The sequence below is a fragment of the Neoarius graeffei genome, chromosome 6 (assembly GCF_027579695.1).
Source record: "Neoarius graeffei isolate fNeoGra1 chromosome 6, fNeoGra1.pri, whole genome shotgun sequence".
Classification (NCBI taxonomy): Eukaryota; Metazoa; Chordata; class Actinopteri; order Siluriformes; family Ariidae; genus Neoarius; species Neoarius graeffei.
In genome coordinates, this window is record NC_083574.1 from 96967023 (window position 1) to 96993211 (window position 26189).

The 26189-nt window shown below is 42.6% G+C and overlaps 1 protein-coding gene across 1 annotated transcript in view; it reads right to left on the reverse strand.

Annotated features, from left to right (window-relative positions):
• LOC132888443 (protein unc-13 homolog C-like) overlaps positions 1-26189 on the reverse strand; it is a 567940-nt gene that overhangs the window by 165137 nt on the left and 376614 nt on the right. The window contains exons 21-22 of the mRNA XM_060924493.1: positions 11159-11255; positions 3213-3356 (exon numbers count right to left, since the gene is read on the reverse strand). Coding sequence (XP_060780476.1) covers positions 3213-3356; positions 11159-11255 — 241 coding nt within the window. The remainder of the gene's footprint in view (positions 1-3212; positions 3357-11158; positions 11256-26189) is intronic.

Here is a 26189-nt window from a genome sequence, read left to right on the forward strand (position 1 = left end):
TCAGTAGCTTTCAATCCACCAAACAGAAATAACTGGGTGTCGGGAAATTCTTTTTATGACCTACACTTGAAAAATCTGGAAGGCGGTTTAGCTTTAAAATAAGTTTTAAAATAAATTCATTGGACGATCCGTTTAAAAACAAACAAGCTACTTAACAAGACGTTATATGTTATGGAGCTGGCTTTGCACACGCCGTCGAACCGTTAGTTTTAGTGATGATGCGATTCAGGATTATTCATCTTAAAGCACATCACTCAGGAAGTCCTCTTCATTCTTCAGTACCTCCAGCGCAAATTCATTGTGTAAAAAATAAAGTGCGTGAGAGCGAGACATCCGTCAGACCTGCTGCTTGATGAGACGCTGAGCGGAGAGAAGGATGTGTTTACAAAGTCATCTGGATAACGAGAGGAACATCAATACAGTCGCTTATATGAATAAAGATTACAGTGTTAGTGCAGTACGTACCTGTGGCGTGATTTAAGATGGGATGCAAGAAGGCTTTTATGAGTTTATTGTCCATTCGATAAAGACGCAATTATTATAATATTTAATTCACCCCAAAGTGCCGAATGTTAGTCAAATAAAGTGGATTGTACAGTACATCAATAAACAAAGCTGGTGGTAATTCCTCAGGATCGATTCACAGGTGAGTGATGAAATTAATCTTTCCTTTAACTGAGAGGCCTGAAGTGGAGCTCTCTCTCTCTCTTTCTCTTTCTCTCTCTCTCTGTTGGTTCTTTCACTGGTCTCTCGCTCACACACACGCTCTGTCATCTCTTAATTACAGAGCTAAAACACAGCGCTCTAAATTCACACCGCTGTTCCTCTCCATCGGTTCTCCCACAGGCCTGTTAGAGTGGCTGAGACATCAATGTATATATGTGTGTGTGTGTGTGTGTGTGTGTGTGTGTGTGACAGCGATGAAGAATGGCTTTGCCCTTTTCAATTCATTTGCATTCAGGAGAGATAGGCAGGCCAGGATTCTGGATAACAGCGCTCGATGGATGGGATGGGATTACCTGATTGTCCATCCGTGCAAGCATGCGTGTGTGTGTGTGTGCTCGTGAATATGTCCATGCCCTAATCAGACACACAACACAGTTTCCGAGTGCCGCTGTTCTGACAAGCAGAAACTAAAACTGTCCGGTAAAACACTGATACGACACACATCTCAATATGTTCTCAATCATCCTGTGTCATCTCGTCTCATTATCTCTAGCCGCTTTATCCTGTTCTACAGGGTCGCGGGCGAGCTGGAGCCTATCCCAGCTGACTACGGGCGAAAGGCGGGGTACACCCTGGACAAGTCGCCAGGTCATCACAGGGCTGACACATAGACACAGACAACCATTCACACTCACATTCACACCTACGCTCAATTTAGAGTCACCAGTTAACCTAACCTGCATGTCTTTGGACTGTGGGGGAAACCGGAGCACCCGGAGGAAACCCACGCGGACAACATGCAAACTTCGCACAGAAAAGCCCTCGCCGGCCACGGGGCTCGAACCCGGACCTTCTTGCTGTGAGGCGACAGCGCTGACCACTACACCACCGTGCCGCCCATCATCCTATGTATGAAAAATATATTTAAAGGTGCAGTTTGTAATGTTTAACATGCGATTTTACGCATATGGCATTTCAAGATACCTTAAAACCAGAACATATTTCACGATAGCAGTTCTTCTGGCAATCTTTCTAAAACAAAACAAAACAGTGTATACTCTACTTACTGTCTGGATCTGTATTATCTGTTCTATCGGAATAATACACCCACCGGCCACTTTATTAGGGACACCCACATATCCACCTGCAGCTGTTCTATGCGGTTCTCTAATCAGCCGATCCCTCAACAGCAAATCACGCAGATACAAATCAAGAACTTCAGTTAACGTTCACAATATTCAAACATCAGAACAGGAAAAATTGTGATCTCACAGTGAAGTGTGACTTTCTTTCGCTGTGGTATGGGTGTTGGTTCGAGCCAGATGAGTATTTTTGGTTTGAGTATTTCAGGAACTGCTGATCTCCTGGGGTTTTCACACTTAACAGTCTCTGGAGTTTATACAGAATGGTGCGAAAAACAAAAAACATCATCGAGTGAGTGAGTGAGTGACAGTTCTGTGGGTGGAAAGTAAACAAACGCCTTGTTGATAAGAGAGGTCAGAGGAAAATGGACAGATTTGAGGTGGTTTGAGCTTTTTTTTTGGCCAGGGAGAATATAGCAACTCATATAATCACTCTTTACAACCGTGATGAGCAGAAAAGCATCTCAGCATGTAACAGAAAGCAGAAGAGCACATTGGGTTCCACTCCTGCAGCCAAGAACAGGGATCTTAGAATCAAGAACAAGTTCTTATCAAAGTGGCCGTCGAGTGTATATTCGTTTTCAGTTACATGGCTAACTTGTAACCGACATGAGTATTCATGTTTCAGAAGAAGAAAAGTTCTATTAATGAATTAATTCATGCTGTCTTTCTGTTTTAACACTGTCCTTGTTTATCTATAATTATTCTGTTGAGCCTGGATACACTTATAGTATATCATTAGCATAGAAATGAAAACCGGGTGGCACGGTGGTGTAGTGGTTAGCGCTGTCGCCTCACAGCAAGAAGGTCCTGGGTTCGAGCCCCGGGGCTGGCGAGGGCCTTTCTGTGCGGAGTTTGCATGTTCTCCCCGTGTCCGCGTGGGTTTCCTCTGGGTGCTCCGGTTTCCCCCACAGTCCAAAGACATGCAGGTTAGGTTAACTGGTGACTCTAAATTGAGCGTAGGTGTGAATGTGAGTGTGAATGGTTGTCTGTGTCTATGTGTCAGCCCTGTGATGACCTGGCGACTTGTCCAGGGTGTACCCCGCCTTTCGCCCGTAGTCAGCTGGGATAGGCTCCAGCTTGCCTGCGACCCTGTAGAACAGGATAAAGCGGCTACAGATAATGAGATGAGATGAGATGAAAACCTACATTTCTACACCACTTTATACAGACCTGGATTAAAACAAATGCCTGAACCAGAAACTTGGAAGGAAAACAATTTCCACTCGATTCAGACTCAACATTCTGTAACACCCCTGTTTTACCAGACCAACACCTTACACAGACTGAGTGTAAGTTTAAGTGCAAACCTTTCAGAATGAAACCTTGAGAAATACACCTCAGCAAAAATGAGATCCAGAGTCTCAGGACTTTCTCTTTCCTCAAGAACACTGGGACACTCACTTTAGCAAATCTGCACATGAAGTGAGCGAGGGCTTGAGGGTTCGGGCACTCGAGCTTCTTGATGATCTCGAAGCTCTGGTTGAGCTGCGTGAATACGTCCACCACGGAGCAGGAGAACAGAGCATGCTCAGATGTCTGCTGGAACTGTGGGAAAATGGAAGAAGAGATCAGGTTTGTTGTAATGGAGTTTTATTTGTATTGCAAAAGTAAAACTTTAGTATTAAAACATTCAGTGGGAAAGAGCATGTGGTTGGTAGGGTGTACATCACATCCCAAAAAAGAATCACAAGAACCAAGAGCACTTGCACTCATGCCCCTTTTCCACCAAATCAGTTCCAGGGCTGGTTCGGGGCCAGTGCTGGTGCTGGTTCACAACTCAGTCAACTTGCGAGCCAGCTGAGAGCCAGTTTGCTTTTCCATAGCTCGCGGTGCTAAGGGGAGCCACATCATTAAGTCGCTGTATACGTCAGTTACGTCGCTGCGTTTGCATAAACCTTGGTGCGAACACCGAAGCAACAACAACACGGAGAAGAAGCAGCAACAACAACAACAACAATAATGGATGACTTCGCGTTTGTACAGCTGCTGCTTCTCGTCGCTTAAAAATGGCGACCTTTCGCGGTCTTGCTATTGTTGTCAGTCTTAACAACTCCGCTCCCCCCCCCCCCCCACTGACATAAGCGGTTCTTTCCTCTGGCCCAGCAGAGAGTTGGTGCTAGCCTGGAACCGGTTTTTCTGGCCCCAGAGCCAGTTCTTTGTCAGTGGAAACAGAAAACCCGGTTCCAAACTAAGCACTGGCCCCGAACCAGCCCTGGAAGTGCTTTGGTGGAAAAGGGGCATCAGAGAACTTTGTACTATAGTAGGCTACTCAGTGGGGGTCACACCGTTGAGTATTATCTAGAAATTGAGATAAAGGTTTTTGATGGCCGAGAGAAGAACTGCTAGGGGGGTCTGGGGGCTTGCTCCCCTGGGAAAATTTTAAATATTGAACCAAATTTTGGGACCCTCTCGTGCAATCTTGGGATGAAAAAGCGATTGGGAGAAGCTCTTAAAATAAGGTGTTGTAGGTAGTGTATTTCTGAAAAAGGAATCAGCCAACTCAAATGATTTCAAGAAAATTCTTCATTTGATGCCATTTTATAGCACATGTAGCCTTTGTGCCAAATTTTGCAATGCTCAGTCCCGATTAGCATGGTGTGGTAAATTGGTAATGGCTGTCCCAACCACAGAAGCTAACCTTTACATGTACATATTGAGTGTGTGTAAGCATTAGTGATTTCACACACACATCTCAGATGAGATTGCATGAAAAGTTCTGCGGCTTCCTCAAATGGGAAGTCCTCAATGGCTATCTTGGCGTAGCTTAGACGAACAAGGCAGTCCAATGTACAGAGCCTAAGTTGGTTGTGGAGGCCAAACTTTATTCTGTTGCTGCAGCAGAACCTGGCTATAGGATGAAACAAGGACTATGGTTGGTTGCCGTGCTGGGCGCTGGCCAGTGGGAGCGTGCGCTATCGGTTCTGAGCAGCAAATCACGTCCCATTTAAGACATAAGGGAGTGCAAACATTGTACCAGAGAAACACACACGTGAGATGCAGATTTATTGTGTTGTTGGGGTCCCCACTCATCCACTGGGGTTTACAGTGGTGCTTGAAAGTTTGTGAACCCTTTAGAATTTTCTATATTTCTGCATAAATATGACCTAAAACATCATCAGATTTTCACACAAGTCCTAAAAGTAGACAAAGAGAACCCAGTTAAACAAATGAGACAAAAATATTATACTTGGTCATTTATTTATTGAGGAAAATAATCTAATATTACATATCTGTGAGTGGCAAAAGTATGTGAACCTTTGCTTTCAGTATCTGGTGTGAGCCCCTTGTGCAGCAATAACTGCAACTAAACGTTTGCGGTAACTGTTGATCAGTCCTGCACACCGGCTTTGAGGAATTTTAGCCCGTTCCTCCGTACAGAACAGCTTCAACTCTGGGATGTTGGTGGGTTTCCTCACATGAGCTGCTCACTTCAGGTCCTTCCACAACATTTCCATTGGATTAAGGTCAGGACTTTGACTTGGCCATTCCAAAACATTAACTTTATTCTTCTTTAACCATTCTTTGGTAGAACGACTTGTGTGCTTAGGGTCGTTGTCTTGTTGCATGACCCACCTTCACATGAGATTCAATTCATGGACAGATGTCCCGACATTTTCCTTTAGAATTCACTGGTATAATTCAGAATTCATTGTTCCATCAATGCTGGCAAGCCATCCTGGCCCAGATGCAGCAAAACAGGCCCAAACCATGATACTGCTACCACCATGTTTCACAGATGGGATAAGGTTCTTATGCTGGAATGCAGTGTTTTCGTTTCTCCAAACATAATGCTTCTTATTTAAACCAAAAAGTTCTGTTTTGGTCTCATCCGTCCACAAAACATTTTTCCAATAGCCTTCTGGCTTGTCCACGTGATCTTTAGCAAACTGCAGACGAGCAGCAATGTTCTTTTTGGAGAACAGTGACTTTCTCCTTGCAACCCTGACATGCACACCATTGTTGTTCAGTGTTCTCCTGATGGTGGACTCATGAAGATTAGCCAATGTGAGAGAGGCCTTCAGTTGCTTAGAAGTTACCCTGGGGTCCTTTGTGACCTCGCCGACTATTACACGCCTTGCTCTTGGAGTGATCTTTGTTGGTCGACCACTCCTGGGGAGGGTAACAATGGTCTTGAATTTCCTCCATTTGTACACAATCTGTCTGACTGTGGATTGGTGGAGTCCAAACTCTTTAGAGATGGTTTTGTAACCTTTTCCAGCCTGATGAGCATCTCACACCTGATTGTCATCCCATTGATTGAAAACACCTGACTCTAATTTCACCTTCAAATGAACTGCTAATCCTAGAGGTTCACATACTTTTGCCCCTCACAGAAATGTAATATTGGATCATTTTCCTCAATAAATAAATGACCAAGTATAATATTTTTGTCTTATTTGTTTAACTGGGTTCTCTTTATCTACTTTAGGACTTGTGTGAAAATCTGATGATGTTTTACGTAGGTCATATTTATGCAGAAATATAGAAAATACTTAAGGGTTCACAAACATTCAAGCACCACTGTATTTTCACCTGCCAGTGCAACTAACGTTGTTTGTTTTTGTTTCATCATAATTTTCTCTAATAGGAATTTTGAAAGCCTGTCATTGCAGAAAATTACCCGTCAACTTCTAGTATTGGCCATTGAAAAGACGGGTTGGCGGGTCTCTAGATAACACAGAGGGGTCACCCCTATGTTCCCAGAGACTTATTTCTCAATCTCAAGGTTCCTCAATCTTGTGTTCTTAGCAGTTTAACCCTCAAAAAATTGGGCCTTATATGTGATCCATGTATAAGCATGAGACCATACAGTACTAGTATAACAGGGTCATGGGAATGTAGGAGTCTGGGAGATACACACCTTAGGAACCTAAGAGCCTAGGAAAATAGAGTCCTGGAAATATAGGGATATGGAAATATAGGACCCAAGGTAAAAACAAACAAAGAAACAAAGGAGCTGGAAAATAAATAGATTCTTCGTAACATAGTCAGGAAATTGCATGTAACCTGATTGTGAAACAGTCGGACCTCGGCAAAATAGGTGCTGCATCTCGATGGGGTTACTTCCATTAGTGCAATTCCATGTAGTACACTGTGCACACTGAGTAATTTCTTGTGTAGTGCATGAATTCTGACAGAGTAGGGTTGTCTCAACTTGAACACGGAAAGTTGTGCACTTATTGGAAATTATGATTGTGACATTTGACCACAATTGTTGCATCACCTGGCAAAAAAAAAAAAAACAGTATCTGCCAGCTTTTTTGCTGACCTCCTAAAAATTAATGCTTTTTACATTTTCCTCGCTTATACGTGCCCCTGTTCAGGCAACATTGAAATTGTCTCGACCAAGGACCCTACTCCAACTGGCTGAAAATAGGTTGGTGGTCCCTCCCATTCTGCTACGTAGCCAAGATGGTGACCATTGAGGGTGAGAAGTTTTTACTGCAGGTGAGAAGAGTACACCACCCGGGTACTCATAGTGCACTGCATGTTGCCATAATTGTCAGTGTAAATGAACTTATGTACTCAAAATAACAAGTGTAAGTGTGGAAGTACGTTAATTGAGACACAGCAAGGGAATTCTAGGGTGTTGGGAAATATAAGGTCATGGAAATAGACAGTAGACCTATGGGAACATAGGGCAGGGGGAACCTGGGGTCTGAGAACTATAGAGCCTTAGGCTGCTTTTACACGAGCAGCAGAAACAAGTTGTGCCTAGAACAAGTTGTTCCCACTTTTCTTCATGTTTACATGCTCATTCTCTATTGGGGGCAAACCGGAGGTTAGACTCAAACACAAAAGTGTGCATGTGCAAAACAGTGATCAGAAGCTTGCGTTTAACTTGCTTTATTGTCCTCTTGCTGCTGATTTCTGTTTAAATGCTTGGTGAGTCGGCAGTAACTCGGCTCATTGTGGACCAATTTCTTCAAATCCAACTGGGTATCGACATCTGCCCACAACTGGACGAGGGTAAAAACTTCTTCTTTTGTCCAGTTATCACTGCGATTGGTTTGGGAATCAGTCGACTCCATCGTTTAAAGGTGGAGAAGTTTGACAAGGTAAAGCACTCAAGAAAAACTGACTGTTGAATTTTTGTTCATTGACGTGGTCGTGTCTAGATGATAAATGACCTGGATAAGCGCTACCGCGCACACGTAAGCCCCTCCTACATGCCTCTGATTTTGTTTAGATGGTAAGCAGGAACAAGTTGTGCCAGGAACAAGATGTTCCGGAACTAGTTGCACCACCTCGCAAAGTGGAGCAAGTTGCGCCCACCGGTGTTAAACTGTTCTGGAACAAATTGGGATTAGATGGGAAGTTGTGCTGAGGCAATTTGTTCTGGGAACAACTTGCTCTGATGCAAGTGCCTATGTAAAAGCAGTTTAAGAGACACAATACTCTGGAAACTGTGGGGTGTTGTTAAAATAGGATCCTGGAAGTATAGCGGTATGGGATCCTGGGACCCTACGAATATAGCCTGGGCCCACCCATCCTAAGCGTGACGCAACACGAGGGCCTGTTCCAAGCTTCGTCTGGCCAGGCAGGCTATCTACAGCATTTCCAAGCTCCCGAAAAATCGGGAACCAATCAACTTTGAGCATCTCCAACGGCCCTGGGTAGAGGCGTGTTCAAGGCAGTGACGTAGTAGAACTGCGACCGGAAGCCATAGATTGTTTACAGAATCTATGCCGGAAGCGCTTCATTCACATCACGAACATGGAGCAGCGGCAAGCCTTTAACACAGCGGTAGATGCTGTATTGAAAGCATTCAATGGGAAGTTCTCATTGAAAACGGAGCAAAGAGCAGCCCGGGAGGTATTTATTGAAAGGAAGGACGTTTTCGCCTTGCTCCCGACCGGCTTCGGTAAGAGTTTAATCTACCAGTTAGCCCCGTCGCGTCACATATGTCAGAGGAAAGAGTGATGTGATTGGTTTAAGCTTCGTCACAGCCTTTTCTGGCTTCGACCAGTAGCAAACTGAGGCATTTCAGGGAGGCGGGTCAACCACGGGCTCGGGGAAACGGTTTGGCTTAATAGCTTGGCTAGACCAAATGCTCGGAGAGCTTTGAAGTCGCGTTAGCCAGGCTACTACGAATATAAAGCTAAGGGGATATACATAGTACCATGAGCTGGCGTAGTGGTTAGCATGTCCACCTCTTGATCAGGAGATCACGAGTTCTACTTGTGGTTGGATCATACCAAAGACCATCATAAAAATGGTATCTACTGCCATCTGCCAAGGTATACTGCAATATAGATGCGAGCAGGGAGTCAAACGCTCGTGGTTACCAGATGACCCGCCCGTTAGTACTGGGATGGGAGACTGATTGGGAAGACCAGGGCATGGTGCAGGAAGGACTTTGACTTTGATATACATAGAAATTCTGCTGAATTTTTTTGGCAATTTAGTGGATAATACGGGGTGGCACAGTGGTGTAGTGGTTAGCACTGTCACCTCATAGCAAGAAGGTCCTGGGTTCAAGCCCAGCAGCCGACAAGGGCCTTTCTGTGTGGAGTTTGCATGTTCTCCCCATGTCTGTGTGGGTTTCTTCCAGGTGCTCCAGTTTCCCCCACAAGACATGCAGGTTAGGCTAATCGGTGGCTCTAAATTGACCATAGGTGTGAGTGTGAATGGTTGTTTGTCTCTATGTGTCAGCCCTGCGATGACCTGGCGACTTGTCCACCCATAGCCTCTCACCCATAGTCAGCTGGGATAGGCTCCAGCTTGCCTGCGGCCCTATACAGGATAAGCGGCTACAGATAATGGATGGCTGGATGGATAGCGGATAATACAAAGAGCATTGGGTTACTATACCCTTACAAAAATTAACCATGGTTTTACTATGAAAACTAACCATGGTTTTACCATGGTTTATAGTTATTCATTTTTTTTGGGTAACCATGAAAACCATGGTTCATGACTATGGTTTAACCATGATTTAACCATGGTTTCACTATGGTATAATCTTTGCACCCAATCGTTTCAACCCAATTGTTTGGGCTAAAATAACCTAGTGTTGAGTTCGTGCAATATTAGCCCAGTGGTTGGGTTAAAGTTGAGTTATTTTTGACCCAGTATTTTTAGAGTGTATTATTATTGTTTTTGTTGTTGTTTAGGATGTACTATATGCATTTTACCTCAATGTTCACTTAAATTTTTAGGTTCTAAGTAAATGTTAATGTATCTGGGCTGTTAATCGAGATCCTTCTCTACCGCACTGACTGTTGGACGAAAGCATGGTAATACTACAGTTAGTGCATCCTTTTAAAAACCATACTATCCCTTTTTAAACTAATTTCATAGTTACTATGACCTATTACACATACAACTATGATGCTACCACAGCTACTGCAGTACTATGGATAAACCACACTAATGCTATGGTTGGTTCATAGTACTTAGAATCACCATGAAATACCATAGTAGAACCATGGTTACTACCATGGATGAACCATAGTAATACTATGGTTGGTTCATAGTACTTAGAATAACCATGAGATACCATGGTAGAATCATGGTTACTACATAAAAACCATAGTATAACCATGGTCACTACATAAAAACCATGGTAAAACCATAGTAAACCATGGTAGATTTTCGTAATGACCTCAAGCTGTACCGTACATCACAAATCATGTAGCTAACTATACATTTTATGATAAATTACCACACAGTCGATTCTCAGGGTTACAACTGACATAAACTTGCCGTTCTATAGCAAACCTATTGTACAGCACACACAGTGTATAGAGTCTAATATGTTTCATAATAATAATAGCTGACAGAGCCAGAGTGTTAACTGAAGAAATGCAGGTTTACGACAGAATAACACCTCTCGTCTAATTTTGGGATCTGAAATTGCCAGAACTTTAAATGTCAGTTTATGTCCTAGTTATAATTACTGCTTTCTGCAGCGTACCTTCTCGCTCCTGTGGGATGAGTGATTGTGACATTTTTTTTTTTTCATTTCGCTGTAGCGCATCTGCAATTCTAATCACTAATTGTGTTATTTATACTCACAAAGCAGCTCTAATATCAAGAGCCCTATCACATTCACTGGATGACTTCTGCAGATGTTGTGGGATTGAAGCAATTAGGAGAATAATAGAATAAGGGCTCTGTTTTGTTTTTTTGTTGGAATGCGAGACAAACACAACGGCGTGGCTGTAAATGAGTCTGGCGTTCTTCAGGCAACAATAACAGTCCACGGTATGTGGAAGGATGCGTCTACAGCCTGATAAAATCGCAAGGACGTCTTAAGGACTGATGATGTGAGACTCTTCTCTCTTGCATGAGTTTAGATCCCATCTGAAAATCGAATGCAGGCGTGTTCTGAGAGCACTCACCCCATCTTTCTTGTCTCTCTCCAGGGCGCCGTTGAGGAAATCCATGGCGACGTCTTCATTCTCATCCAGCCACTGAATAACAAAAGGCTCGAACCACCTGCCGAGAGACAGATTCACACCGTTTCACAGTCCTCCTGCCGGATTTACAGCTTTCACACTGATCTGCATTGACACTACTGCAAGAGGAACATGCTGGAGAAGCACACACATGCATACATACCGTACACTTTGTTTGCTTACTGAAAAGACATTCTTGTAACCATTTATCGCAGCTGACTTTGTAACCCTCATAGCTATCGAAAACGTGGTCATGTGGCACCTTATTCAATTTTGATGTGACGCGTGCATTAAAATTCATCCCACCAGCTGGATGTCAGGTCACCCGAGTTATTCACAGGTACAGAGGCTGAGGCTAAGCACTCATGAATGTTTCAAAAGAGACGTCCATCTGGAACCTGGGGTGCTTTCGAAATTTTTCGCACACACTCAGGCCGCACTTTCAGACATCAAATTGGTTTCAATTACTGTATATAGTGCAGCGCAGCCCATCTGCTGCACTGCACTATATGCACTATATATTGGCCCCCTTCTGCCTCATCCATCAAAGAAAAGTGACCACCATAGGATCGCTGCTGAGTAGATATTATTTGTGGATCATTTTCAACACAGTTCTGACTCGGACATGGTGTGTGTTTGTTGCCCGACAATAACAAAACCAAACCCAGAACTATCTATACCCTTGTTGAGTTCCTGCTTTCCATTGCATTCAGTCACAAGCTTAAAACAGCTTCTTTTTAATACACAATGAAATCATTCCCATTAGACACTGCTGATTTGGCTTTATTGCCAGCATGAGGCCCAAACAAAGCTGGTTGCCAATGCTTTCCTTATCACCGTCATTACAGAGATCGCTTTGAGTGACGTTAACGGACAACAAAAATAATCACATGCTTTCTGTGGATAAATCTGAAGCTCTTAATGTCGTAAACCAGAGAAAGGGTGTAAAGCACCAGTATGTTATACCCTGTGTAGTGAGCAAACACAGTGATGTGTTCAGTAGCGGATGAGAGCTTGGTCAGCTTATCCTTCAAACTGTTGGAGAGCACAGTGAATTGAACAAAAACAATGGCATTATTTGGTACATAGCAATTCATGACTTCGATTTAGATAGATAGATAGATAGATAGATAGATAGATAGATAGACAGACAGACAGACAGACAGACAGACAGACAGACAGACAGACGGCTTTATTAAACATGAGATCCACTCAGCTGACGCTGGTTTCCATTGGAGATGAGTATAAACTTATGCTAATAATCTATATCTACATTATAAAATTCATAAAATATACAATATAACTAATAAAATAAGTGATATACAATATAGTGAGACAAATATATTATTATTATTATTATTATTATTATTATTATTATTATTATTATTCCATTTATAAAACTATATCTAAGTACCAAAAAAGTGTTTCCAGTAGTTAATTCTACATTTCTTCGAACTAAAGTGATTTAGTATCTCGTGGCTTCATTAAATTGTGTGAACAAGTAACGCAGTGAATAATAATAAGATGTGCTGGATCAAGTGCTATTTTATACGCCGCCATATGAAGAGTGTTTCAACTAAATTTGCAGTGATGAATGTACTAATCACAATGAGGATTTTCATGTAACAAATGCTTTTCTTTTTCTTCAGTCTGCATTTTCTATTCCTGGTTTTTTTTATTTTGGGGGTGGTGGTTTAAAAACGAGCACTTGTGGTGAAGTTAAATGTGATGATCGAAATGCGATTGAAAAATCTGGTCTTGGATGATTATACACTACCGTTCAAAAGTTTGGGGTCACCCAGGCAATTTTGTGTTTTCCATGAAAAGTCACACTTTTATTTCCCACCATAAGTTGTAAAATGAATAGAAAATATAGTCAAGACATTTTTCTGGCCATTTTGAGCATTTAATCGACCCCACAAATGTGATGCTCCAGAAACTCAATCTGCTCAAAGGAAGGTCAGTTTTATAGCTTCTCTAAAGAGCTCAACTGTTTTCAGCTGTGCTAACATGATTGTACAAGGGTTTTCTAATCATCCATTAGCCTTCTGAGGCAATGAGCAAACACATTGTACCATTAGAACACTGGAGTGAGAGTTGCTGGAAATGGGCCTCTATACACCTATGGAGATATTGCACCAAAAACCAGACATTTGCAGCTAGAATAGTCATTTACCACATTAGCAATGTATAGAGTGGATTTCTGATTAGTTTAAAGTGATCTTCATTGAAAAGAACAGTGCTTTTCTTTCAAAAATAAGGGAATTTCAAAGTGACCCCAAACTTTTGAACGGTAGTGTAATAATAATAATGTTAAATTTATATAGCGCCTTTCTCATTCTCATTCCAGGATGTCATTCCAATGGTGTAGCAGCCACAGTCCCACCAAAAGGTGCACACAAACAAGTCCCACACCGTCTGCACAGCCACCGCGCCACAGCCGGGTAACACCGTGCCACGGGTCCACAAAATGAGCACAGAAGCCCCACCACGCAGAGCGCTGGTACGTCCCAAACCGCCTGCACAGCTGCTGCGATGCCACCAAGCAACATCACTCAGAACACTGCGCCAAGCACAAAAGCACTGCCGCACAGAACGCTGGACAACCACGATGTTAAAATGAGCAACGAGCTCACTGCAGTCCATAGCGAGGAGCACAGGCATCACCAACAGCGAACCAAGGCCTGGAGGGAACCGACGCCCAAAACTGGGTCTGGAGCTACACCACAACCGGCTGACAAAACACTCAAACAAAAAACAAGCATCAAACTACACAAACACAAAAAAGAAAAACAAAAGGAAAATAAAATAAAATAAACGCTCCAGTGAGAAGCGGCAGCCAAAATGTGCACAGTGTACTCTCAACCAGAAACGGAAACAAAAAAAGTGGGCTTTACTGAATTCATAAGGTCACATCATAAGTTGTTTTAACTCAGGAGTAATAACCTGGAACAAAAAGGATATTAAGTTAAATAACTTGCATAACTTAATTTTGAGTTGAAACAAATCTTATATTCAAGTTCAACACGAGTTTACTTGCGTTTTTTAACGCAGCAGGTGAACTTTTGTTTCAAAGTTTAACCAACTTAAAATTTCTGACAGTGTACGGCTCACTTGGTGGTGAAAGAAAAAAAAAACAAGATGTGAAACTAAGGCTGGGCGATATGACGATATAATACTGATGTCATGATAAACTGTCACAATACAATTTTCTTGAAATATTCTGTATTTCTGATTATGAGGTTTTTTTCCTGTTTTTTAACTAACTAATAAACTTGAAGTAGATTTGATGTTTTTATCTAATTTGAAATCTTTTATTTCTATCTATTATTTTGAAAATCGTAAAATGTTCAAATGTTGAATTTGAAAAAATGTCCAAGCTGTAAATATAAGTATCATCAAATGACTTATTTAAAGGTTTATTTTTAAATGCAGTGCTGCTCTTTTGCCGGCAGTTTGTTCGAAATCTTGGATGTGTCTTGAAATATTGTGATATGGTATTTTTGTTATATCGCCCACCCCTGTGTGGGACCGTATGTGCTCCAAGATAGAATGAAAAACGCTATAAGAGAGGTACTGACAGGTAGAGGAGAAATAACACAAACAGTCCAGGGAAAAGATGAGCTCGAGTCTCTACAACAAGCAGCAACAAGGTCGCGGTGTATAATAAAGCTGCAGCTAAACTGGTAATTACCCAGGACACGAATAAACCCAGTGACACAATCAGAGAAAGCGCCATGGTTCAGCCTCTAGTGGCCGACGCAAGAGGTGACACCGAGGCTGGTAACGATGCTCTGCTCAGCTTGTGTTGTTCCCATGACATAAAAAAGCTGCTCCGCTCAAATAATGACTCCATAAATCCACAGATATGACCTACAAGTTTATATATGATGGCAGCAAGTCGTTTCTCATTAAAAGCCCTGGCCAAACATCCACCTGTAAATCAGAGGTAGAAAGGGGCGCCATTAAAAATGACCCATCTGAGAAATGAAGCGTATGGCATGGGATTGCAGCCGGATGGCGGTGAAAAGGGACCATATGTGAGAGAGAAATGGTGATGGTGAAGAGGTTAGGAAAAGCATGCTGGGAATTCACAGCTCATGAAGGTGCGAGCGTAAACACAACATGGCTCGAGAGGTGTTAGTGAAAACCATCGTGAAACACAGCTCCAGGAGGAAACGGAATTTATGCACATGACGCAAGCGATGACAAGAAAATACGCTCTGAAAACGTCTACAGTGGTGCTTGAAAGTTTGTGAACCCTTTAGAATTTTTTTATATTTCTGCATAAATATGACCTAAAACAACATCAGATTTTCACACAAGTCCTAAAAGTAGATAAAGAGAACCCAGTTAAACAAATGAGACAAAAATATTATACTTGGTCATTTACTTATTGAGGAAAATGATCCAGTATTACATATCTGTGAGTGGCAAAAGTATGTGAACCTCTAGGATGAGCAGTTAATTTGAAGGTGAAATTAGAGTCAGGTGTTTTCAATCAATGGGATGACAATCAGGTGTGAGTGGGCACCCTGTTTTATTTAAAGAACAGGAATCTATCAAAGTCTGATCTTCACAACACATGTTTGTGGAAGTGTATCATGGCACGAACAAAGGAGATTTCTGAGGACCTCAGAAAAAGCGTTGTTGATGCTCATCAGGCTGGAAAAGGTTACAAAACCATCTCTAAAGAGTTTGGACTCCACCAATCCACAGTCAGACAGATTGTGTACAAATGGAGGAAATTCAAGACCATTGTTACCCTCCCCAGGAGTGGTCGACCAACAAAGATCACTCCAAGAGCAAGGCGTGTAATAGTCGGCGAGATCACAAAGGACCCCAGGGTAACTTCTGAGCAACTGAAGGCCTCTCTCACATTGGCTAATGTTAATGTTCATGAGTCCATCATCAGGAGAACACTGAACAACAATGGTGTGCATGTCAGGGTTGCAAGGAGAAAGCCACTGCTCTCCAAAAAGAACATTGCTGCTCCTCTGCAGTTTGCTAAAGATCATGTGGACAAGCCAGAAGGGTATTGGAAAAATGTTTTGTGGACGGATGAGACCAAAATAGAACTTTTTGGCTTAAATGAGAAGCGTTATGTTTGGAGAAAGGAAAACACTGCATTCCAGCATAAGAACCTTATCCCATCTGTGAAACATGGTGGTGGTAGTATCATGGTTTGGGCCTGTTTTGCTGCATCTGGGCCAGGATGGCTTGCCATCATTGATGGAACAATGGATTCTGAATTATACCAGCGAATTCTAAAGGAAAATGTCAGGACATCTGTCCATGAACTGAATCTCAAGAGAAGGTGGGTCATGCAGCAAGACAACGACCCTAAACACACAAGTCGTTCTACCAAAGAATGGTTAAAGAAGAATAAAGTTAATGTTTTGGAATGGCCGAGTCAAAGTCCTGACCTTAATCCAATGGAAATGTTGTGGAAGGACCTGAAGTGAGCAGCTCATGTGAGGAAACCCACCAACATCCCAGAGTTGAAGCTGTTCTGTATGGAGGAACGGGCTAAAATTCCTCCAAGCCGGTGTACAGGACTGATCAACAGTTACCGCAAACGTTTAGTTGCAGTTATTGCTGCACAAGGGGGTCACACCAGATACTGAAAGCAAAGGGTCACATACTTTTGCCACTCACAGATATGTAATATTGGATCATTTTCCTCAATAAATAAATGACCAAGTATAATTTTTTTGTCTCATTTGTTTAACTGGGTTCTCTTTATCTACTTTTAGGACTTGTGTGAAAATCTGATGATGTTTTAGGTCATATTTATGCAGAAATATAGAAAATTCTAAAGGATTCACAAACTTTCAAGCACCACTGTAAGTATTCTTCAGCCATCAGCTTCTTTTCATCCAGTGTGAAGACACGTGTTCGAAAATGTTTTTGTACTGACTCGCTAATTTAGAAGTCATATAATAATAGTAATACATTTTTATTTGTAACGCACTTTACATTTGGAGCAAATCTCAAAGTGCTACAAAATAGACAGGTTAGTGGGATGAGTAATTCTTTCAGGTAGATGAGGGCATTTCCATAGATGCACTGCTGAGTAAGGAGAGAGACCTTGTATTCAATCCTGGCGTAGACAGGGAGACAGTGAAGTGAACGGAGAATGGATGTGATGAGTTCATATTTCCGCACTCTCATCAGGATCCTTGTAGCGCCATTCTGAATGTATTGTAGTCTTTGAAGACTCTTGCTAGGGATCCCAATGAGAAGGGCATTGCAGTAATCCAACCTGGAGGAGACAAAAGCGTGGACGAGCTCTCCAGCATGTGATAAGGTCAGAGTGGGACAGAGTTTGGCAATATTTCTGAGATGGTGAAAACAAATCTTGCAAAGATGTTTGATATGGGCTTCAAAGGTGAGTTGAGGGTCAAATTTTACACCAATATTGGTGACTAATGAGGGGATGGGAATGTCATGATCAGAGAATGTAATGCTGGTTATGGAGGACGACTGGACCTGGAGTGGGGTACCAACCAAGACTGCTTCAGTTTTGGAGCTGTTCAACTGGAGAAAGTTGTGATTCATCCACACCTTTATCTCCTCCAGACAGGCAGTGAGTGTAGATATGATGATGATGTTGATGACGACGACGACGATGGCGAAGATGCAGAGGAATGTGTATCTGCTTTTATATAAAGTTGTGTATCATCAGCATAACAATGAAATTAAATTCCATAGCGACTAATGACATGACCAAGGGGGAGCATGTGTAGAGTGAATAGGATGGGGCAAAGGACTGACCCCTGAGGGACCCCCAGGTGACTGTGTGTATCTGGGATCTTGCATTTCCAAAGGAAATGTACTCTGTTCTGTCAGTGAGATAAGATTTGAACCAGTTAAGGGCCGTGCCAGTGAGTCAAATGGTGTGATGTAACTGGTTGAGGAGTATACCATGGTCAACAGTATCAAATGCAGCAGACAGATCAAGAAGAATGAGGAGGGAAGGTGAGCTAGCATCAGCTGCCATCAGCAGGTCACTTGTAACTCTAACCAGAGCTGTTTCTGTGCTGTGGGCAGAGCAGAAACCAGATTGAAAATTTCCAAAAAGGTTGTTATACATAAGGTGATCCTGAAGGTGGGCAGCAACTACTTTTTCCAGTACTTTGGAGAAGAATGGGAGATTGGAAATAGGCCTGTAATTGGCAAATACTTCTGGATCAAGAGTGGGTTTTTTGAGAAGTGATCTGATTACAGTGGCTTTTAGAGCAGATGGAATATAGCCAGCCTGAAGGGAAAGGTTTATTACAGTGGTGATCAAGGGACTTATGGCAGAGATATTTGCTTTCACTAGGGCTGTAGGAAAGGGGTCAAGGGCACAGGAGGAGGGTTTCATTCTCTTGATGATATCTTCAGCCTCTTGCTGTGAAATCTCTGGAAAGCAGTTAAGGGCCTGGGAGATCTCAAACTGTGACTAGGCAGTTGGGACAGGTAGAGTGGAAAAAACAGAAAGGACAGAACAAATTGAGTCCATTTTTGTTTTGAAGAAAGCCATACAGTTATTACAGTGCTCTTCTGTAGTTTCTGTAAGTGAAGGGGCTTGTGGTTTGAAAAGATGATTGACAGTGGAAAATAGTTGCTTGGAATTTCCAGGACTATTTTTTATGACATTTGAGTAGAACTGTGACCTTTCCTCTCTAAGGGACTTTGAGTAGGCCTTTTGGTGCTCCCGATATGCTAGCTTGTGAACTGTAAGACCTGAAGCTTTATAATGCCGCTCAAGAGCACATCCATTTGCCTTCATTTTCCGTAGCTCACTGGTGAACCAGGGGTCAGAGTGGGAAAAGGTGACTGCTCTGGTTTTAACAGGAGCATGGAGATCCAGAAGGCTGCCCAAGGTTTTATTGTAGAAATCCATTGCATCATTGGCTGATAAAAAGTCTGTCTGAAGAACATGCTGGAGATCAACTGTCATAATTTCTGGGTTGATGTTATTCAATTTTCTAAAGCAGATTTCGCATTTGGGCTTGATAATTGGAGATAATAATGGCAACTCCATGGAGACAGCCTTGTGGTTGGACACACCCAGATCATACACAAGTAGATTGCTGAGAGAGGCAGAGTCAGTGATGATCAAATCAAGAGTATGCCCCTTGGTGTGTGTGTGGGGACATCAACAAGTTGTCTAAGGCTAAAACAATCCAATAATTGGAGGAATTCAGTTGCAAAACGGCAGGAGAGGGTATTGACATGGATATTCATATCGCTAAGTATTATAATATTGGCAGAGGTTATACAGAATGTTGAAAGAAAGTTGCTCATCTCAGAGATGAAATATGGGCTTGGTTTGGGTGGCTGGTAAATAAGAAGTATTGTCATAGAGAAAGGAGGCTTACATTTAAATGCCAGGCATTCAAAAGAAGATAGCTCTGGCAAGGACAGAGGAGACAAATCCAGATAACTGCGGTAAATGACTGACAGACCACCACCACCATGACCTGGGCTGCGGGCTATCTGGAGGTAGCAATAGCCAGGAGGACCGATCTCATTTAGAACAGAAAACTCTTCAGGTTGATGCCAGGTTTCTGTAAGGCACATCAAGTCCAAACACCTATCCAGAATATGGTCGTGTATGAGGCAAGATTTATTTGTGAGAGATTGCACATTAAACAGTTCAATTTTGATATTAGATGAGGCAGTGAGTCTCTGTATTGAAATCCACTCCATCTTTTCCATCCCGCTCCGTGAGTGGTGGTGTCATGGAAACTCCAGTGCTACTCATCTGAAGAGCAACAGCGCTCTGATGACGTGTCTGAGGTGCGACAATGCATGCAGCTGACCAGAAGTATGGGATGGCATGACCAAACCTGGAGTAAACAAGGCACTTCTGTGAATGTAACAGGGCTGGCGAAGGAGTCCAAGTTGTTTAATAATTGATAGGCATGATGGAATAGCATAGTTAAGTTTTAACAGCTGGTTGACAGAATAACTCAACTTCATGCTGGTAGCGGACAGTTTAGCTTGCTGGCCGTTAGCTTATGGACGTGATGGTCAAAGATGAACCATCCAACACAGAAGGTCAGACATCGGTGATCAGCAACGACTCAACTGTAAAAACTGTGGATCCCAGGCATCGAGGCAGACTGCACCAGGAAAAGCCAACACGGGAGTCCCCCGAGCGTCAATACACTGACAGCAACAGATAGGTAAAACAGCCACCAGAGTCGGCAGAATCCTTATAAAACAAGTAAACATCCAAAAGGTTTACTGAAATGTGATAACAATAGTTTATTTTTTTCGCGGTCCAAATCCTGCGCTCTGATTGGCTGGCGAGCGGGTCCGTATCATACGGTACAGACCCCAGTTACCAACCCCGGTTATGGACCTCTGGCGACTTGCTCATTCACAACAGCAACAAACATAGTAGAATTTTTTGTCAACATTTATCTTTTTTTTAAAATAAGATTTATTTATAAAAGATTATCAAAAATATTATAAATCTTTGCCAGCATTTCTCAGGAGAATTGCATTAATTTTACAGCATGGATAGCGATAACGACAGTGTTCACAGTGAAAGCGAGTTTTACTACCCTGAGGAAGAAGAAATAAAAGAAAACATTTCAGGAGAAAGCTAAAAACCTCTAACTGTTGCTAACGCCGAGCAAAAACATGGCTGAATCCTGAATGACTCCTATTTGTATAAATAGGGGACTACATAGGCGGCAAAATGTAGTTTTTTTCCTGCCATGGAAGTGCACTTGTATACCGAGGAGGAAGCCATTTGCATCACAGCCGTGAATGAGGATTCAAAATGGCGGCTCGGCTCGGTTTTCCCTTTCGGGCGCTCTCGTTTTCTGTTAGAATTTGGTAAAGAAAAAATAAATATATTATTTACCAGCTTAAGGTCGGTCCGTATGGTGAAATACCGTGACCTCGGCCTTAAATACTGACCTCGGCCCAGAGGGCCTCGCTCAGTACTTTCAAGACCTCGGTCACAGTATTTCACGATACGGACCTCCCAGCTGGTAAATAACATATATATACACGTGACGTTATATGTGATTGTAAGCTAATGAACTTGGACAGAGAAGCGGCAAACAAACAACGCCAGCGTCCTCTTCCCAACCGACAGTGCTGTGTCATAAAATATAAATCTATAACAAAGTTTGCATGAAAAAATAGGGGGCTAAAACTTTCGCACAGTACTGTATATATTATGAATGTAGACAGACTGAGAATGAAGAATTTGCAGTTTTCCATTCAAATTTCATTTTTCTTTACCTACACTATCAGGTTTAAAATGTTATAATTTTATTGTAGCAGTTGTAGACAGTGTTTTACTATTAGAAATGATGATTATTATTATTATTATTATTATTATTATTATTAAAGGGGCGGCACGGTGGTGTAGTGGTTAGCGCTGTCGCCTCACAGCAAGAAGGTCTGGGTTCGAGCCCCGTGGCCGGCGAGGGCCTTTCTGTGCGGAGTCTGCATGTTCTCCCCGTGTCCGCGTGGGTTTCCTCCAGGTGCTCCGGTTTCCCCCACAGTCCAAAGACATGCAGGTTAGGTTAACTGGTGACTCTAAATTGAGCGTAGGTGTGAATGTGAGTGTGAATGGTTGTCTGTGTCTATGTGTCAGCCCTGTGATGACCTGGCGACTTGTCCAGGGTGTACCCCGCCTTTCGCCCGTAGTCAGCTGGGATAGGCTCCAGCTTGCCTGTGACCCTGTAGAACAGGATAAAGCGGCTACAGATAATGAGATGAGATGAGATTATTATTAAAAGCTTTATTTGTGCCGTCTGCTTTATCTCTGTTCCAGTGTTACTGTTGCGAGGTGTGAATTGTTTGCCCAGCAGGGGGCTCACACCCCTTTGCTTTCCCCTCGACCTGCTCATCAGCAGCTAAACACAGAGTCATGGGATTCCACACATAGAAACCCAACTGTGTCCTGATTCATCTTAGAACAGACCTGCAGCGATAAAATAATTCATCTGATTGAAAATGATCAATAAATAAATGTCAATTTGCAACAGGTTAATAAAATCCCGAGAAAAGAGTCAGTGTTAATAAAATGCTGGCCTCCATTTCCAGCACAGATAAACCTCAATAGTCGCCATGAACTAAGCAATTGAACCTAATGAAGTATTGTGAGTTCAACTTGTGTTTACACAGTCAACTCCAGAAATATTGGCATCAGTCAAGCAAACACTGTTCTTTAATTTTATCCATAAAGGGCTGGTGGAGCTGCTGGATTTCATTCCAACCAATCAGGAGCCATGCTTGTTTAATCAGTTCATCGACTCAACTAACAAGTCTGCCTCCTGTTGGCTGGAATGAAAGCCTGGAGCTACACTGGGCCTTCACGGATAGGACTGAAGAAACTAATTTATACACAAAGTGGTTATTAGCTCATATGGCCAACAGGTGATGAGTTTATCCCATTATGTGTTGTCCAGCATCCATCTGACGTCCGTCTGGCGTCGTCCACAATTCACAAAAATCGCTTCTTCTCTCTCAATTCTTCACCAATTTTTATTCCTTTTGGCAGGAAGGTAGGTCTGCCTGGGGTGCATATAGATAGCTTCGACCCAAATTTGCATAATTGCAATTACTAATGAATATATGGAGTAATTAATCAATCAATCCCTAATGAGCAGTTTCCACACAAATCACTATTTCTCCCTCAATTCTTCACCAATTTTGACTCTTTTTGGCATGATGGTAGGGGTACCTAGGGTGCATATAACTTCTCATCTCATCTCATTATCTCTAGCCGCTTTATCCTGTTCTACAGGGTCGCAGGCAAGCTGGAGCCTATCCCAGCTGACTACGGGCGAAAGGCGGGGTACACCCTGGACAAGTCGCCAGGTCATCACAGGGCTGACACATAGACACAGACAACCATTCACACTCACATTCACACCTACGCTCAATTTAGAGTCACCAGTTAACCTAACCTGCATGTCTTTGGACTGTGGGGGAAACCGGAGCACCCGGAGGAAACCCACGCGGACACGGGGAGAACATGCAAACTCCACACAGAAAGGCACTCACCGGCCACGGGGCTCGAACCCGGACCTTCTTGCTGTGAGGCGACAGTGCTAACCACTACATCACACTGACAGTCTCGTTTTATAATATAATTTTCTAGTTTATAGTATAATGGACATGCATGTCGTGGTCAGATAAAAGGTTTATGGTCAAAGTTTTCATGTTTCATGTCATCCAACAGTAGCAGTTGAGGTCTTAAAAGATTAATGGAAGGCTGATTAATCACATTTATTTAATGAGCATGTCCACTGGCTGTGGACTTCGATGCGATTTTTCCATAAATAATCTCATTCCCATCTCATTATCTCTAGCCGCTTTATCCTTCTACAGGGTCGCAGGCAAGCTGGAGCCTATCCCAGCTGACTACGGGCGAAAGGCGGGGTACACCCTGGACAAGTCGCCAGGTCATCACAGGGCCGACACATAGACACAGACAACCATTCACACTCACATTCACACCTACGCTCAATTTAGAGTCACCAGTTAACCTAACCTGCATGTCTTTGGACTGTGGGGGAAACCGGAGCACCCGGAGGAAACCCACGCGGACACGGGGAGAACATGCAAACTCCACACAGAAAGGCCCTCGCCGGCCCCGGGGCTCGAACCTGGACCTTCTTGCTGTGAGGCGACAGCGCTAACCACTACACCACCGTGCCACCCTCCATAAACTATTTATTAATTTATTCATTCATGTGCATCGTGCGTTCCTGAAACCCAATGTCACTTTCCAAGTACATAAAATGCAAAGTAACTTTATTTAAATAAATAAATAAATAAATAAATAAATAAGGGCTTGAAGTACAGCAGTGGGAAGAGAAGCGTGGCTGACAATACGATTCCTTCTACTATTTACCATGATCTGGATTGTAATGTTGGTTGTTTTGCTGGTAATTTTGCTCACTTTCCCCCTCAACGCTACTCTTTCAGGAGCACATCATCATATTAAAGTCTCTTCCTGGCACAGTGAAAACCCTCGCACTGCATTGTTAATGCGCTGTGTGAGTTTTCACCGTGTATAGCTGCCTCACAGCCTCGTCCTCTCTCTGTAAAAATAAATTGCTCTGTGAATTAAGCATATTAAACAAACAGGAACACAGCTTGAGGTGATACATGCGGAAAAAACATCTCGGCAGGCTTACACGCTGTAAAACTGCTGTAAACTGACTCTCACACCATGTACCATGATAATTCTTTTAGAGAACTGTTTTTTTTTTTTTTTTGCACAAATCATTCTTTAATGCACAGCAAACTTTATTGGAAAAATCCTCTGTTCATGCCAGAACATTCATAAAGGCTGTGTTTAAAAGAGGCTCGCGAGTTATTAACTGTGACGCACTTGGAATCCATTCTTTTGTGTTCATGTTTCTTGTGAAGAATTCATATAAATCTTACATTTTTAATGACGGGTTTTATATGGTTCTCCTAATGAAATGTTTTTTTTTTTCATGTTCTTGAAAAAAAATGGATGTTTGGAGATACAGGTTTCCATTGGTTCAATGACAATATGTTGGTGTATCATTGGTTCCTTTGGTACAGTATGTTGATACAGGATGATTGGGGGCAGCCATGGCCTGAAGGATAGAGAAGCAGCCTTGGGCCCAAAGGGTCGCTGGTTTGACACCGCATGCCATGTGCCAGAAACAACACCACCACATTTATTATGTGCCTCTGCTGGGTGCCTGGTGGACAGCGGTAAACCAGCACAGGAAACAGGATATTTTTTAACCATATTAACATGCCATTGTTGTGTATTATGCCTGATGTCAAGACTCTCGTCTCTGCGAGCCTATCATGCATATTTAATACTTGTGTCATTTTTAGGGCATACCTAACAACCTGTGTTTTCTCTCTTTCCCGCCCCCCCCATCCCTCTGAGTTGCATGTTGATCCTGGGATTGAGATGCTGGCCTCTTCTGCCCCTCGGACCTGCTTGATCCATCCTGGTGCCCTGTGTCTGGTCGGAGTTTTATCGCATTGCTCCTGTGTAGGACGGCCCCATGAGGACAGTTGAGGGTTATACCTGGAGGACGCTCTGGACTCTTACAGTAATGCTTTTATGGCTGAGGACTACAGTTGACTTGCTAACTTTAGGACTGCAGTTGTCATGAACAGTTCTGCACTCAAGTTTCCATCAATGAAGAGTTTATAACATCAACGAAACTGTCCTCATGTTAAAACTGTTAATATTATAGTCATGCTGTCTGTTGTTGCCCAAATGAGGATGGGTTCCCTTTTGAGTCTGGTTCCTCTCGAGGTTTCTTCCTCATGTCGTCTGAGGGAGTTTTTCCTTGCCACCGTCACCACAGGCTTGCTCATTGGGGATAGATTAGGGACAAAATTAGCTCATGTTTTAAGTCGTTCAAATTCTGTAAAGCTGCTTTGCGACAATTTTTATTGTTAAAAGCGCTATACAAATAAACTTGACTTGACACTTTCACTTTACAGCACTACTGTAGAGTTACCATCCAGTATCACACTTGATATGTCAAACAGTTGTCTGGTTACATCTCTTACATCCACATGCTCAGCACTATTAGGACTAATGACCCTGCACCTGTTCCTGATTAGAGCTCAATCACAGCGCAGACACAGATATAAGGACTCTCAGTGACACACAGGCTTTGTGAAAGCCTTGTATTTTGTGTCACTTTGACCCTGTTTGTGTTTTTGGACTGGGAGTATTATATTCCCTCTGATATTCTGTCTGTGCCTCACTCCACCACTGCCTGGTTTTCAACTCTACCTCCGTTTGTCTCCATTTTGGATGTTTGCAAGTGTGTTTTCAATAAAACTCTTCCTGCACTTACACGACACAAACTGTCAACTGTCCAACAAGTGAGTGGACTAATAAAACCATTTTAACTCATTTTATATGAAACTGTCATGAATATTTTCTGTAAAATGTGTTAGTAAATAATCTGACATTTTTTTTTAAAGCAAATTAAAA